The sequence below is a fragment of the Drosophila albomicans genome, chromosome 4 (assembly GCF_009650485.2).
Source record: "Drosophila albomicans strain 15112-1751.03 chromosome 4, ASM965048v2, whole genome shotgun sequence".
In the NCBI taxonomy this organism is placed as follows: Eukaryota; Metazoa; Arthropoda; class Insecta; order Diptera; family Drosophilidae; genus Drosophila; species Drosophila albomicans.
Genome location: NC_047630.2, coordinates 157,367 through 174,509, shown reverse-complemented (window position 1 = coordinate 174,509; position 17,143 = coordinate 157,367). Strand labels below are relative to the sequence as shown.

Below are 17,143 nucleotides of genomic sequence, written 5' to 3'. Positions count from 1 at the left end.
AATTCACCTTTTTGCCCACATTAGTATTAGGGTGCAAAAATAAAAATTGAAAAGAAGCGTCAACGAAATTTGATTTAAAAATATTTTAAAAGTTATCTTCCTTTGATATTGAGAAAATCATGCACTGCTACCGAACTTCAGAAAATGAATACACAGAATTCGCATACAACTCGAATGTTTTAGATTTTTTCATTAATACCCTCTCAATCCGCTAAATTTCGAATGGTTTCAGCCGTGTATTCCTTTCAATTCAATTCGAATACATTCATTTTAGCAAATGTTTTGAACGAACCTAAAGCGAATATTGTAGGAATATTATAGGAAAGATCTTACATTACTAATAGTTTTTAATAAGTTTTTTGATCATTATGCTGATGACTGACAAGAAAACATATAAAATAAAATACTATCATTGAGGCTACCACATATTTATCAAGACAGTTCATTTAATTCAAATATGCTTCACTTACTAGTCCATAAGATTAAGACAAATTACATATGTATGTATATAGTGTATGCGTTTATTTATAACAGATTTATTGCCACATTCAATAGTATTCTGCATTTCAATTTATATTCATTATAATTAACTGCTTTTAAAATATCCAAATGTTGTGTTTCAGGGTATTTCTGGGTTATGGTCCATCAACATAATCGCGACTTCCCACATTAATACGACCTTCAGCGGCAGTTACAGAGAATCCGAGAATACGTGCATCCATTTTTGTCATCTTACTTTTCTTTATCTTCTTCTGTTTGTTCTATTTGTTGAAATAAAGCAATAATATAATTAAAATTAAAACGAGTTTAATTTATTCATTCAAAAAAGTTTTACCTTGTTATCGCTATTGTCATTGCTTGGAGTTATAGCCGGTGCCGGTTTACACATATCATCATTATGTGCATTTTGTGCACGCTGCAAGCTCTTATACTTGCTACGTCGCTCCAAAAACTGTTTCACAAAATCACTGGAATCCTTGCCTTCACCTGAATCAAATAAGAATATAATTTATATAATATATAATTTTTTGATTATATAATTTTAGTTGTAAATATAAAACTAAGAATATTTTTTAGCAAGTCTCTTCTTACATGCCATAATGCGCGCTATTGCTATGAAAAACATGTGTGTATTCTTCCCAAAATATACCTAAATAATGTTTTCTTCGTGCAACCAAAAAAAAAATTGTTATCTATTTTAGTATCGTATTATTATACATATATAGAATATAAATATATTGACTTTATGGGTTCAGAGATGCCTCTTTCTGTTACATAAATTTCCTGTAGACACATGGGTAGTGGTATAGCATTGATGTTGATTTAACACAAATAATTGAAATTCCGTGAGTTAACTTTTGTATCTAGGTTTATCACAATCATACTTTAAGCAAGATTTTGCGAAAAGTTGCCATACTGTTCGCTGTCGCAAGTGCTGACTAACCAAGACTTCTGTCAAAAAGAATTTGGACATACAGTAGAATCCGGTTATAACGACTCGGCTTATAGCGTCCGTCCGGTTATTGCGACGAAAAGTCGATGGCTTGGTTGGTCCCCATACAAACTTATATAAAAGTGCCTCCGCGTAGTACGTCTCCGCTTTTAACGACTAACCGCTTATACCGACGACATTTTTCAGAATTAAACCGGATATTGCGACGAAAAAAAAAATCAGCGAAATAATGCCAAAAAATTTAAGCATCAAATGACGCTGTTAGAAATGTATGTATTTAACAGTGATCGGCACTCTTGCTTGTGTTCGTAGGAGCGTCAGGAAGGTTCTTATATTCTCACTACTCTCTGTTAGTTTTAGCTGACGCCTTAGCTTATGCTAAGGATCATGCAGGTATACGATTTATTATGGAAAAACGATGATATTAAATGAAATTTATAAATTTTTTTGTCGTGTTTAAAAATTATTTTGTTTTATCTTAAAACCCGAACATGGCAACCATAAAAAAAAAAACAAAAATTTGTTTTGCTCCTTTCGGGTAGTGCGTCTTCCGGGTATAACGACGTAAAATCGTCGGTCCCTTGAAAGTCGCTATAACCGGAATCTACTGTATTTCCATTTGCAAACATTCGAAATTAACCAAAACGTTTGATTTTTGCTGGAATTGCTGGAAAAGGGTTGTGATAATCATTATATTATTCAATTTATATAAAGATATAATTAGGGCGGCATCGCTAAAATGTTCGAACAGAATTTGTGGAGAAATCAATTCTGCTAGCGATTTACTGTGGCATCCCTGTATATAACCTTAATATGTCCTTGCATTTATTCCTCATTTTGTAATACCATTCAATAATTTTTCCCACTTATTTGCGATTTCAAAATATTAAAATCCTGAATATAAATGAATTAATCAAAAATTAACCAATTTTGTTTTTGCCACAGGGGTTTTTCCCCTCAAACATATTTTTCTGTCTCTCTCCATTGTCATTTTTTAAAGTAGTTGCAAGACCAGTAAAATAAATATATATATATTTCTTTTAAATTTGTAATTTTAATAATCCCCAGTAATCAAGCTAAATAAATTTCCAGTTTGGTGCTGAATGCGAAGTAGAACTGTTAAGTTCTCTGATAATAAGCGCCAAGTGACAAAATAAAATGTGGTGTACATACCTAGATAAATACGAACATAATCCTTGACTTCATATGGTGCTTCAAGGTCTTGCAAAAATGTTACAAATGTAGGTACTGAAAGTTCAATTATGTTTATTTTATAAATCGCATATCACGAATCACAAGACAACTTACCATCCACTTTGGCGGACATATTGTCCAAACTCTTCATGCACCAAATAGTGAACTCGTTTTCGTAATCACTGATTATTGATTTGTTTAGAGATAAACCGCTATCACTGCTACTATTCTGTTGACTTTTGGAATTCAACTTTTTATCCTCATTTCCAGATGACGATGCTTTATTTGTTGGTTTATTTTGAATGATCTTAGTTTTTTCCATCTGATGTACTTGAGCCTTAACATTCTTTGATATTACATTATGAGGCTGCATGACTGGCAACGTTTGACTTTTGCGTAAATTACGAGGCGTGCTTGGTAAGACAGCCGAATTCTTTGACTGCGATTGGATATGCTGCGGCTTGTGAGTTGTTTGATGAGCAGTGCCGAGCGCAGAAGTGCCAGATGTACTCACACTTTTCGATGCAATTGAAGAAACTGTTATATCGTCCCACAAGGCAACGTTGCTAGTTGCCGATGAGCTTGTGTTAGTTATTACCGACCCACCGCTCCATGCTTTATTAGCACTGCCCCAGATATTAGACAAAGCTCCAGGCACACCTATGTTGTTTGTTGATAGGCCAGCCCCATGGTGATGTTGTTCGTGCTCTCGATGGCGTCGTTGCTGCTCAACTAATTCATTGGCGAGACGCTTGGCTTCCTCAGCTTGAATATCAACTAAGTTCATGACTTGTGCAGGTGCCGGTGAGGCTTGCCACTTAAGAAGTGCATCATTCGCTTCAGCTGCTGCAGCAGCGTTAGCTCGAATTTGCTTATCTAGCTGTTCTTGTTGACGCTGAAGATCAGCACGACGCTCACGCCTTTCTGCCTTTTGAATCTCGGCCAATCCTGGGGCAACCGTGTTTATACTGGATGATTGCAAAGACCAAGGAGCCATTGAACTAGTTTGTGGACGTGATGCTGAGTGATCTATTCTAGCGCCACTGCTCGATTTCTGACCTGAGCCAGTTGTATATGTGGCTGAAAGTTAAGTAATAGATACATTATTGTGAATTTTTCGATATTTTATCAGTAGAGAAGTGATTTCAAGTAAAAAAAACTGAAATATGTAATTTGCATGGGCCCAACTGTGAGATACTGCTAGCCATTTTGAATAAAATCAAAACAGTTCTTAATATATATCAAATTAATATACCTAAAAAATAAAAAATATATATGCTTGCTATTCGATTTGCGCAAGCGGAAGTGGACGTGTCAAAAATTCATAACAAATGTGATTGGCGTGCAAGTGCTGCTGAAAAATTGTTTGTTTTATATCTTATAGTCTCTGAGATCCAAGATCCAAGTATACATATGTATATACTTTATGGGGTCGGAGTTGCCTCATTCTGCCTGTAACATACATTTCATGTTACCATCTTCTACCATATGAGCACAGGATATATAAACACAAAAATATGGAAAATTATTTTAGAATTTCATGAATTGTAAAAAGAAACTGAACTCGTTTTTCCTCTATCAGCACTTAACACTTGTCTAAGAGGAGTTCAAAGACTTCTTAATTCCTTTGGAACATATATGTATGAATAAAATTATATAGAGATAGTATTATGGAAACACTATAACGATAAACAATATTTTCAGGTTATGTTTCTGTTATTAATCAAGCATGTCAAATAAAATACGTCTTAAATTTCGCAATTTTTAAGTAGGTTGCGCTAATTAGTGTATATGACCAAACAAATATTAGGATGTCGCCAAGTGCTGCAGCTGCAACTTACATATGTATGTCATCAAAAGCAACAGCAAAGCAGAAAAAAAAAAAAAACAAGTAAGAAAGCTACAGTCGAGTGTACTCGACTGTGAGATACCCGCTACCCAATTTGATTAAAAGCAATATATTTTGCAGTATTATTCTCAAAATATACCGAATATACTGCCAGTATACTAAAAAAATACTAAGAATATACCAAATGGTATGTTTGGTATATCGATATAGTACACCATTCAAAATATACCTTAGACGGCACAATGTGCTAGATTGTCGGCCAAAGCAACTCAGACCCCTAGTAAGTAGGCGTTTTTGCCCATACAAAAGTATTTCTTTAATAACTTCCACAATGTTTATCTGATCGAAATTTTCAGGAATTATAACTACTATAGTAATTATTGTATATACCAAAATTCGTAACTTTAGCTTTAAAATTACGCTTGTTATTTGATTTTTTTGATTTGCGGGGGCGGAAGTGGGCGTGGCAAAAATTTGAAACAAACTTGATCTGCGTGCAAACATAACAAATGCTGTCGAAAAAAAATTATAGCTCTATCTCTTATAGTCTCTGAGATCTAGGTGTTCATACGGACGGACGGACAGACACACAGACGGACAGACGGACATGGCTAGATCGTCTCGGCTGTTGACGCTGATCAAGAATATATATACTTTATAGGGTCGGAGATGCCTCCTTCTTCCTGTTACATACATTTCCTGTCGGCACAAAGTTATAATACCCTTCTACCCTATGGGTAGCGGGTATAAAAACTCCGACAGTTGATGATTTTTGATTTTGGACTTCTGATTTTTTAAGAAGCAAAAGCAATGGCTTTTTTTTATAATATCACTCGCAGTTGAGAAGTCAAAGACCAATATATTGAATATACTGCAAATTCGACTGCAATTTTTTAAACACAGAATTATATGATTACAGTTGGCATTTAACTAATGGTAAAAATACAAGAACAAGTAAGAAAGTTACAGTCAAGTCTGCTCGACTGTGAAATACCCGCTACCCAAAATATATATATATATATATACCAAATGGTATCGATATTCAAAATATACCATAGACGGTACAAATTATCGGATTGTCAACCAAAGCAACTAAGACCCCTAGTAAGTAGGCGTTTTTGCCCATGCAAAAGTATTTCTTTAATAACTTCCACAATTTTTATCTTATCGCAACAAAATTTTCAGGAATCACAACTATTATTATTATAATTATATATACCAAATTCGCACAAAGTTATAATACCCTTCTACCCTCTGGGTAGCGGTTTTAAAAATGTTTCATTATCAAAGCTTCGATTGACTATAGCCGAAGTGTCAAAAGGCTGCCCAGTATATATATTTCCCTGTTCCGATTCAACCCTCCAAAATTGTAAAGATGGCTCATATTTTTAACACCGAAGACTGATCACTAGATGTAGCGACGGCTTTGACGACTACCAGAGAAGCCTTTGGATAAGTCCAGTTAATTTGTGATTCCAAATATTTGCATACAACTGTAGTGCTGGTATTGTTGACTACATCTTAGAGCCTTTGTTCATCCAAAGGCTATCTGATCTAATGTTCAGATGTAACTTATTATCCGATATTAATATCGGTGTTATGAAAAAATCTCATATCGGTATCCAGATTTGTTCGTCTGTTTCTACTTATTCGTTTTCTATATTTTTCCTTTGTTTTACAAATAAGCATTTATTCTATTCACAAGGTATGTATTCGAAACGTCTATTTACTAAAAATTTGATATTTTCAAGATAAATTTCCAAAGAACGATCGAAGATTTAATTTTTATTTCATTTAATAGGAAACAATTTCGTTCTTACCTGACACAATAGCTGCAGTAGCTTGAGAATTTCCAAGTAAAGCCTTGCGACGTTGAGCTTGTATTTGTTGCTGACGTTCCTTTTCTTCCTGTTGTTGTCGAATTTTCTCTTCTTCCGCTAGGATGGCACGTCGTTTGTCATCTTCTTGTTGTTGGCGCTTCCGCTCTTCCTTAAGACGTTTCTTTTCTTCGGTATGTTCCCTACGGCGATCATCTTCGTTTATCTTAACATCTGAAAGTTTTCCCTCTAGTTGTGATTTACTAACTGGCTGTTCCTGTTTACTGGAGGATTGTTTGAAATTTGATTCATTTAGCTGAAGTTGTCTTGTAGGTTCTTGATCCTTTCGATTTGGAATGTTTTCCTCTGATATGAGAGACACTGTCTTCTGTTGTGTTCGTTTTTCATTTTGATTGACAGTAACCTCAAGCTCTGGATCCAATTTTAACTGATGATTGACATGATGCGGCGGTGCTTCAAATTCTAAATTAACAGTAGTGTTTACACTGCAATCGGAAGCAGCATTTAGTTGTTGCTGTTGAAGCAATTGTTGATTTTGCTCCTCCTCTAAAGTGGCAACATCCCACAAAGTGACTTTTGTATTTTTATGCATAGCAGGCCATGGTTGATTCTGCTGTGGCCACATAGGCATGATGATGTTTTGTGATGCCAGCAATTGTGATTCATTGGACATGAAATCAACACCTGTATTTGGTTTCGCAACTGAAGAAAGTGTCTGCTGACTATTTGTAGTGCTTGCTGGACCACGTAATAGCATTCGCAAATTATATTCGTTCAACAAATCGATATCGGCACTGGGTAATTCATTTACTTTATTTGTGGACTCCTGTTGATCGGGTGTGACTTTTTGTTGTTCTTGAGTTTGTTGCTGATGCATTAATTGAGCATTCAATATAAAATCATTGGCATCCAGAAACGGACGTTGATCAACATTATTTGAGAAAATTATTTGTTGGTGCTGCTGTTGATCCTTTTTGGCTTGTTGGGCAATTGCATCATACAATTGATTGCCAGCTATAGGATTAAGAGCAGCCAGCGAATTACTTAAGCCACTGAAACTACTTAAGTACTCAGGTAGCACCAACATCTGTACCTTGCTCCGTACAATAGCTTCGCGTTGCCCAGCATCAAGGTTTTGGAAACATTCATTTTTCGATAGCTCCGAGAGGATTTGATATTCCTGATGTTGCAAATACTGATCCTGTAGCATTTGAAATCGCATAGTCAGCATGTGCGATGTATCCACACTATGTGCATTGGGACTTACATTGATGTTAAGACCCTTTATAGCAGCACTTAACGAGTTAGCAGCTGCTGTTACACTAGCCTTTAATTCGAGTTCATCACCACGGTGATGTTGCTGTTCGCCCAATGAAAATGATGGCAGATTTAAAGCCGTTGCCGGCTTTCGTGACGTCAATGCAATTTGTAGATTATCCAAGTCAATTGGAGTTGGCAGCAGATGGCTATGCGTAAAAGGCATATTGCCTTGACATAGCTTGATGAGGTCACCCAAAGCCCTGAAACGGCTGTCTGCAAAACGACGTACGAAAAGATTTTCGTTGAAATAACCGGCGCGATACCATTCCGTCATCTCTATCGCACTAAAAGGACCCTGAACATTTGATTGGGGATCTCGGTAAAACCATAAATCATTTGGATTTACATTAATTAGATGTGGTGGTAGTACTGACGAAAGTTGATGCTGTTGAAGATGATGCTGCATCGCCAACTGTTCTACGAAAGGCAAAGGTTTATGTGATGACAAGCATTCATTAAGCATTGCTTTCGTTGCAGCTTCCGGGTGCAATTGATGCTGCAATTGTTGATGTCCTTCATCAACTGCAACATTTATCTGGTTTGGAATTTCGTATCTGGTATTAGTACTGATGCCACTGCTCGGCGTAGTCGATGGCTTTAATACGATTGAAGCAGCCTCACCACCATCATCATTGATAAGTTTCTCCACCTCGTTGGCCACTTCCTGAAAGCGTTCGGAAATATCGGCAAGATTGGAAGATACAGTTTTATGCGTTGATGTTGATTCCCGAGGTATTTCCCGTTTTGCTTCTTCTTTGTTAAAGTTGTTGGTTTTTTGTTGGATTGTAATATCACCAGTAAGAGATACTATCCTTATGCTTTCAGCTTGTACAATTGGATTTGACTCGCTGTCTGTAGCTTGGTTTTTTGACGTTAGAATTTGGCAGTTGTTTTTAGAATTGATTGCTTCATCATTCGCACCTCGCAAATTCTCAGATTCCCTTGGCAACGTTGATATGGTATCAGAATCGGTTTGTTTACTTGGAACTGTATTTTTTTTTATTTGTTCATAAAATTCTGTACTCTCGCCGTGAAAAGCACCACTAGCATCGAAAGTTCCCCCTATTTCAGATGGGTTCTCCATTGCCCATTCCGGCAAGTTGTCATCGCCATCAACATTACTTTTTAGATTGTTCCCTGACCACTGGGACTGACAAGCCTTAGATGAGCCGACTTGACGATTTACAGCTACTACCATTGCACCAGAAACATTAGATGTAAATCCTGGTATCTTCGTATTGTTGCTTGCACGGTCAGTGCCAATAGTTCCGATTGTTGAAATAGATCGTTGAATATTAGAGGCTGTGCTCCCGACAAAACTAGACCCATCCATATTGCCACTTTGTATTGCGTCTTCTTCACGCCAACTGGTCGAACGTCCTGCAAAATTAAATAATAATAGTAAATAAACTGAAAAAACTTGCAAACAACTTTGTTCTGTAATTTTAGGTATTCAGGTGTCGCAGAAATTTCACTATTTGTAAAAGGCGTCAAGTTGAAAATTTGTTGTATTAATATATATAATATATTAATATTGCTTGTGGATTTGCGTTTAATTGGTTGACTTTTCAGGAACTTCCGTTTCCTGTCCCGTGCGAATCACTTGAGTCTTGCAATTATCTTTAAAATGTAAAATTACCCAAAATCAATCAGTGCTCCCATTAATACATTTTTTCTATGTGTACGACAGTACTGTGCTTGATTTTAGAAATGCCCATTCATTAGCTTCATTGTTGAGTCATAATGCTTTTTTTATTTGATTAAATATAAAAATGAGTGATTCATTATGTCTTCTTCTAGCACTCTTTCCCATTACCAAGGCAATTAAAAAAAATAAGTGTCTTAATGAAAATAATATGAAAAATGTTGTAAAAAGTTTATAACTTTGTAGAAACTATATCAGTGATGTCAAGTTCTCTGATACTCTAACCACCGGTCAAAATAATAATGTTATAGATTTGTAAAACATCTGAATCAAAAGTGAAAGTAGGGAGCCACGTTTATTTAACGCATACATTTTTAATGGATAAGCAATTTTGATCTGTTGAAATTAATACATACTTGGTTTATCGAAATGGAATACAAAATATACCTGATTGTCAAGCAAAGCAATTAAGTAGCAGTCGGTTTTTGCGTATAAAATTATTTTTTGAATAACTTATAAAATGCGTTGCTGATCGCAAGAATCATCATTTTCTGTAAGCTCAAAGTTATAATACCCTTATAAAAAATTTCTTCAGATGTATCAAAGATGATTGATGTGAATTTTTATAAAGGGAAATTGTAAAATTGTAAATCTTATATATCTCGTTCAGAAATAAGCAAAATCAAGGACGAAAGAGATCAAGAAATTTGAACAACGGACACCCCGCTATGTCATGCTAGGCCATTGCTGGCGTTCCAATATCTCAAACGGTCCCTGGTAGACTGAAAAATATACACCTTTCCGTATAACCCGGAAAGTTCCATAACTTTCATATTTGAATTTGAAGCCGACAGTTGCAAAAATTCATTTGGAATGAGCTGAGCCAGAGGACGTTTTAAAGATGAATATTTCGAGCAATGCAAAAAAAAAAACAAGAGTTTGGTAACGACTTCGGACGATATTTACAATGACTAAAAGCAAGGAATTTCAGACTTGATACTCGTACACAAAGACGACAGGCACTGAGCTGATTCCATAATTTTTTGGGATCTTTTAATCCTCAAAGCTGGTCAAGATCTGATTTACAGAGGACGAGGTAAAGCTCAAGAGTTGACATTTTAAACCCCCGAATTGGCACGAATGTTTCCAAACGCTGAAGAATTGTGGAAACAAAGTATGCTTAGTGAAATACGAACAAAAACTTGATTCAAAGCTAACCAACTTTAACTTAAAATATATTTGATTAAATAATATTTGCGATGGCAGCTTCACATCCTTAGATTTTGGATACTTTGGCGCAAAGACCCCTAAAATCTTTTTTTAAAAGCCATCTTTCGATTGCAGGTGCTTTAGTATAGAGAAACTTAGTCATTTTTCAAGATAATTGACGATCTGAAACTATTGTGCATAGTCTAAGAATCTTGTTTTGTCCTTTCGTTTTTTGAACTTATTGGAAACGTTTTACATTTTGTTGCTCTTTGTCAAAAATATAGTAGGTGGTTTTTACATTCACAATGACAGCGAGAGCAATGACTTTCATTATAAAAGTGTAATTTAAAATTATTATTATTTGCTTAAACTTACCCCAACGTTGTTGGTTGGCACCACTACGCCATCCTACAACTTCCATGCCAACTAAGTTGCCAGAAGTTGGTGCATCTCCTGAGCCATCTTCATTCCGATTTCGTCGCCAATTTTCCATATTACGATTATGGCTTGAAAATTCTTTTCGTGGACTTGAAGAGGGTGTTCCGTTCCACTCTATGCCGGTCATGCCACTAGATGGATTACCAACAGCGGATGAATCTCCAATACCGTTTCGTTCACTCCAATTGCGATCCGCCTAGAGATTAACCAATGATTAAAATGCGAATCTCGGAATTTCAAAATTGTTCATACCTTTATTGCTGTAGTCGACAAGCTGCTATCATCGTATAGTGCGCTTGGTCTCTGATATATCGAATGATAGCTAGATTTACCACGCATTCGACCTCGATCGCCGATTGTGGCTCCCACTCTTATAGAAGATCCACGCGATGATATGCCGAAACCACTGGCTGAACGCTGAAGCCAGGCAGGTCGAGTCTGTAGCATAGTTCCAATAGATGCATAATTTAAGATATGTATATTTAAGAGTAAGTACACTTACGCTGCTACCGGGCGAGTTTTGACTATTCATCATTTCCTCTTCGGAGCTGGGAGTGAGTGCCAACGGGTATTGCACTTTCTCAACGAATAGCTTCTTAAAAGATGGCAATATTTGCGGTAACAAACAATTTCGATCGAAAAGTGATAGCATTTCTTCACGACCATATCGATATTCAGGAAACAAATTACGAGACGCAGCAGTCGTATGACTTTGATTTCCTCCGCCACTGCCAGTACTATGTAATGATAGTCCTGATGTGCTGTTCATACCACCGACAACATTGTTGCCTCCAGAGTTGTTACCTACCACAGCAGACATACTGTTGCTGCTACCAACGACAACTGATGGTTCCGCTGACATATTGCGTAACCATTCCGGTCCAAATTTCATTGAATCTGTCATCTTGATCAACTCTTAAAATGTTTCCTTAATGTTTTCACGCTGAAAGCAACCAAGAACAATAAACAGTTTTGGTTATTAATCAAGTGTCAGCAAATAGCAGTCTCCATTGCGATTTTAAAATTGAGTTTACTAAGTCAAAATAGTTCATTTAAAAAATCACTACTTATATTAATTTAAAGGGTGACGAGAATTTATATGTATGTACATTGAATATGAGCGTTTTGCAAAAATTGGAAAACCAAAAGTGAGCAAAAAGCAATTATACATAACCTATAAAAAGGCACCACGAAATGAAGTACACACAAGATTGGGCAGGTTACCCAAATACTATTAATTACATTTGATAAATACATATGTGTTGTAAATTTATACATAGATGAACCGACACTAATTAAAAAAAAAATCAGTTTATCGAAAAATGCATCTGTACGAAGTACATACGAATTTTTGTATCGAATACTGGACAAATATAGCACTTTACTGCTTTTTATGTCATTTTGAAGGTTTTCTAATTTACAAAATAGGTTGGCAGCTCATTCGAAAATATATGGTTAACACTACACGCTGCTGCACTCGTCTAAGCGTAGACTAGTAATTCAATTTTTGATTGTACAATAAAGTCGCAATTCGCATAACTTCAATTACCACACGGAGTTAGCAACACCAATTACCATAAACTTAGCAACAGAAAAATACTTATTATTGTTTTTTTTTTTCTTTTTAAGGTAAATAGCCATTAGCAGCGTTGGCACTTACATATAAGGGACGTATGTATTCCAGTAACTCGAGTTTAACTTTGCGATGAATGTTACTTATGCGTTACTCTTGTGATGCACCAAAATGTTAGAAATTATCGATATATTTCATGATTACCTCAATAAACTTGCATGCATACATGTATTTTGGTATATTCATTAAAAAATAATAATAATTTAATGATTGGATTGGGAGAAAATACATGCTCGTATCATCATATATTTTATATGTTACATTTACCTCATGTTAAATCCCAAACCAAAAAAATCGGTTTATTTACAAGCACGAGAAATGTGAAAAAATATCTGACACCATTTTTCGTACATTTTTTCAGTTCCGCGATATTTTATCGAGGTCAAATCGAAATGAGATCATTGGAAAATATGATAACTGTAATGCGTACAAAGCTATGAAAAATACACTAGTAATTTTTATAAATCCTCCTGCTTACATTTATATATATATGTCATAGTTTGCTTAAACTCTAGACATCTGTTTTGCGTCAGTGCGGCCAAAATTAAAATACCAAAGACAATACAAAGTTAATTCATTCAATAATTTGGGTTAGGTTTTTGTAATCGATATATAAAAATTTGCGGCAGTGATTCTGAAAAGGTGACCGTATTTTGCTAATATTTTGGAATATTTAGCGAAAAAGTGCAATATCGATAGAAATCAGCTGTTTATTTCACTTTTGACGCCTTAAGCATCTCTCAAACCAGAGCGAGTAAATCGCAGCGGCAGCGGCGCGAATATATAATTACATTGTGTCTTATTATTGTGTCTTTTCGCTTGTCGCCAAGAACGATTAAAGTAGATTGCGCAGAAATTTGCTCATGTTCTGTGATGCATGTGTTCAATTTTTGCCTTGTTTACATGTTAAATTACTATATTTTGGCTTTTGATACAATATAATTATAATAATATAATATGAAAAGCAGTTTTTAACTTATAATCATTTACTTTTATTGCAAAAATATTTATTACAAATTATCACATGTGACGTTTATGCGTTAAGCTGTTTTGGGGAATGTTTTTTTTCATGGCTGTCATTCACACGTGCAAATAAAAATTCCGCAAATAAATTCGCCGCGGTGTGTACACATTTTTGATTTTGGCGCGGAAAACATCACGCCGTTTATTCGCGTCGCTGCCGCTGCGATTTTTTCGCTCTTGTATGAGAGATGCTTTATACTCTAGTTTGACCAAGTGGTTAGGGGGGAAAAAATAAACAAATTTGCGGTATTATTAAAGTATGCCAAAATGTTAAAAATATACCAATAGGTATATACTTCATTCAAGATATACTATACGGTTCGAAATATTCCAGATTATCAGTCAAAGCAACTAAGACCCCTAGTAAAAAGGCGATTTTGCCAATACAAAAGTATTTCTTTAATAACTTTGACAATTTTTATCTGATCGCACCCACAATTGTTATTATTGTATACACCGAAATTCGCACTCTAACTTTAAAATAACGCTTGTTATTCGACTTTTTTATTTGCACTTGATCTGCGTGCAAACATAACAAATGCTGTCGAAAAAAATTATAGTTCTATCTCTTATAGTCTCTGAGATCTAGGTGTTCATACGGACAGACGGACATGGCTAGATATACATATATACTTTATGGGGTTGGAGATGACTGTTACACACATTTCCTGTCGGCACAAAGTTGTAATACCCTTCTACCCTATGGGTAGCGGGTTTAAAAATATAAAACAAAACAATATCACAGGCAGCAGCGACCAAATTAATATATTTCGACTTAGACTTAGTCACACAAGATTCACACAACAACACTTCTATAACCTTAACAACATACTACCCTGCCCTAACTGCGATTCGATCTTACCATCCCACATATCCTAGCAGACTGCACCGCAATCTCTCATATCCAAAATCTATTCTTCCAAAACCTCCACCCAAATCCAACCTCCAAAACCCAAACCCAGAAAACAGAATACAAATTTCTTAAAAAAAACTAATACATATCAGCTTCTCTAATAATAATAATAAAATAAGCAACCAAATGTAAATATCTAAATACCAAGCTAAAGGCCTCTGCAGCCATAGCATTAACAATAGTGTTAATATTATTAATTTTAATTATAGATAACCCACCTTTTTAAATAAATAAATAAATGTGTTATGTAATGTTATGTGTTATGTTTGAAAAAATTGCACAACTTTTTGTGCTTGACACACTAAACACATTTGACGCTATTATAGGTTATAATACATACTAAAATAACACTATTAAATACCAAAACAAATTAGAGAATTACCCTTTAACAATTTGGTCACTGCCACGATTCGCAATACACATACATACATACATATGGACATACATATGTAGATATCGAAGCAATGTCGTATAGTTTTGATACACGTGGAGTCTAGCTAATACTGAAGCGTCTATGCTACTTGTGCATTGCTTTTTGTGCTATTATTCTTCATATTTTATTTCACTCTTTTTCGATATCTCTTCAGATATACATACATACAAACTTTGGGCAGGAGGTTATATCCGCACCCAACTGAAGTTTCCGTAAGCAACGACATCATTAGACCATCCAAATCCACATAAAACAGCCATGCTGGGCTTCATAACAATGACAATAAAAATAAACGGTTGGTAATCAACTTTGGAAGGATAAATGAGCGATCGATACCCGATGCCAGACAAAGTTTTCCACAACCCTAGATTTAATGTCAGAGGTTTGCCGTCCACCTTTTGTATTGAAGAATGCGGCGTATTATTTAAAGCACCATTGATGACGTTTTGAAATAATATATGTATGTACATATATAATAAGATTTTAAAATGTATCGGTGCAAATCTGTCTTAAGGAGGACAACTAATTAGAAAGGATTTCGCGAACGCTAAAGCAACGCAAAACATACTATGCTACAAATGAAAAGATGTTCTTAGCCTTTGTCTGGATTTTGTGTAAATTGCAAAATTATCTATGTATGTAATACATATATACTATGTATATACATAGATTCAAAGAAAAATAAAATTTTTACAGACCATAAACCGCTCACTTTTGCTGTTTCTGATTTAAAAGTTTTTTACAAACCGGGCAAATTAAATGTAGTAGCGGATGCTTTGTCCAGATATAATGTAAACAATTTTAAAAATAAAGTGCAGTCAGATGCTGCGATAATTCGCAGCGAATTATTTTTGTCGGTGTTTGAAAACCAGTTTGTTCTCCAAGAACCCAGAATCCCGTTAAATAGACACACCATTATTTTTAGTAGGAAGTCCGCCACCTAATAAATTTTACAAATAGATTACATATTCGATTTAATCAAATCGCTCATTAATACCAACTTAGTAAACGCGATTCACTGTGATCAGCCAACGTTAGCTATTTTGCAACATGTGTTGGTGTTAAATAACACAATCGCTCTCATAGAGTTGCTCAGTAAAACGATCATTATTTCCCGAATTTCACAAATTTAGCCAACGAAGTGGTAATTAAATGCCATGCATGCACAAATGCGAAACACGTTAGGCATGCAAAGAAACATTTGCTCGTATGTCTAAATGGACATTTTTTCAACAGAAAAAATTCCTTATTTGCGTTGATAAGTTCTCAAAATTTGCTATAGTATAACTCACGCAAAAATGGATGTGAAAGTCCCCATTATTAAACTTTTATATTTGTTTCCTCAAGCAAAAATTATTAATTGCGATAATGAAGTCTCTTCCAATTCGAAGACAATTACATACATATGTAGATCACTTCTAAAAAATGGATATTGAACCACCACTTCACAAATGGACAAGTGGAACGCTTTCATGGAACTCTCGCGGTGTTTTTTAAAATAGTTTAGTTGTGTAAAAGAGAAAAGGCTTTATGAATGTATGTTGTATGTTGTTATATGTATGTTGTTTCCGCATAATGCATCTATGCGGCATGAAATAATCTTTATGTGAGTTCTATCCACATAGTCAATTGAATATAAAAAAGGAATATATTCTCGATATTTATAAAACACAAGTCAGCTGTTTCAGTAGTAAGAAATGAAACGTTTCGATAACAAAATTATGACCAACAAGTTGTGGATACCGGAGTAGCTAAAAACGAAAAGTACTGGGTTAGAATAAGATCCAGCTTTTGTTATTTTTTTGCTTTTTGCACGTTGCCAGAATAGCAATATATTTGCAAATTCCACAAATTTTACAGTAACCGTTTTTGGAAACCTATAACCCTAAATTTGGCATGGAAATAGTAAAAACAAAATTATTAAGTAATCAATTAATTATTAATCAATAAAATAGATGAAATCGCAATCAATACCTATACTCTTGCGACTCGACATAATTAATTACTGCTATTTATCTTAACGAGAAAAACCTCAGACGCTTTCTTTTAATTATCCACTTTGATGCTTATTTTTACTTTGGCGATATGAGTGCGAAATAAGTGGTTGTCAATTTTTTTGTGCTGGGAACTGCGGAACGAAATGTCGCCGCAAAAATTTTACAAGGCCGGCATCTTTGACCCTATAAAGTATATAT

At 35.0% G+C, this 17,143-nt stretch overlaps 1 protein-coding gene across 4 annotated transcripts; it reads right to left on the bottom strand.

The window, feature by feature from the left end:
- Positions 1-497: 497 nt before the first annotated feature.
- On the bottom strand, positions 498-12,685 carry LOC117573252 (GIGYF family protein Gyf). 4 transcript variants are annotated; one of them, XM_034256332.2, is made up of 9 exons: positions 12,607-12,685; positions 11,449-11,889; positions 11,199-11,384; positions 10,884-11,142; positions 6,317-9,034; positions 2,762-3,727; positions 2,627-2,701; positions 836-987; positions 498-761 (listed from the first exon to the last, which is right to left on the bottom strand). In XM_034256332.2, exons 2-9 carry the CDS (start codon positions 11,848-11,850, stop codon positions 636-638), a joined length of 4,884 nt encoding a protein of 1,627 aa, XP_034112223.1. In that variant the 5' UTR covers positions 11,851-11,889; positions 12,607-12,685; the 3' UTR covers positions 498-635. The 4 variants fall into 4 exon arrangements, with proteins under 4 accessions (XP_034112223.1, XP_034112221.1, XP_051862266.1 ...); XM_034256330.2 differs by lacking the exon at positions 12,607-12,685 and adding an exon at positions 12,522-12,593; XM_052006306.1 differs by lacking the exon at positions 12,607-12,685 and adding an exon at positions 12,496-12,512.
- Positions 12,686-17,143: the final 4,458 nt, after the last annotated feature.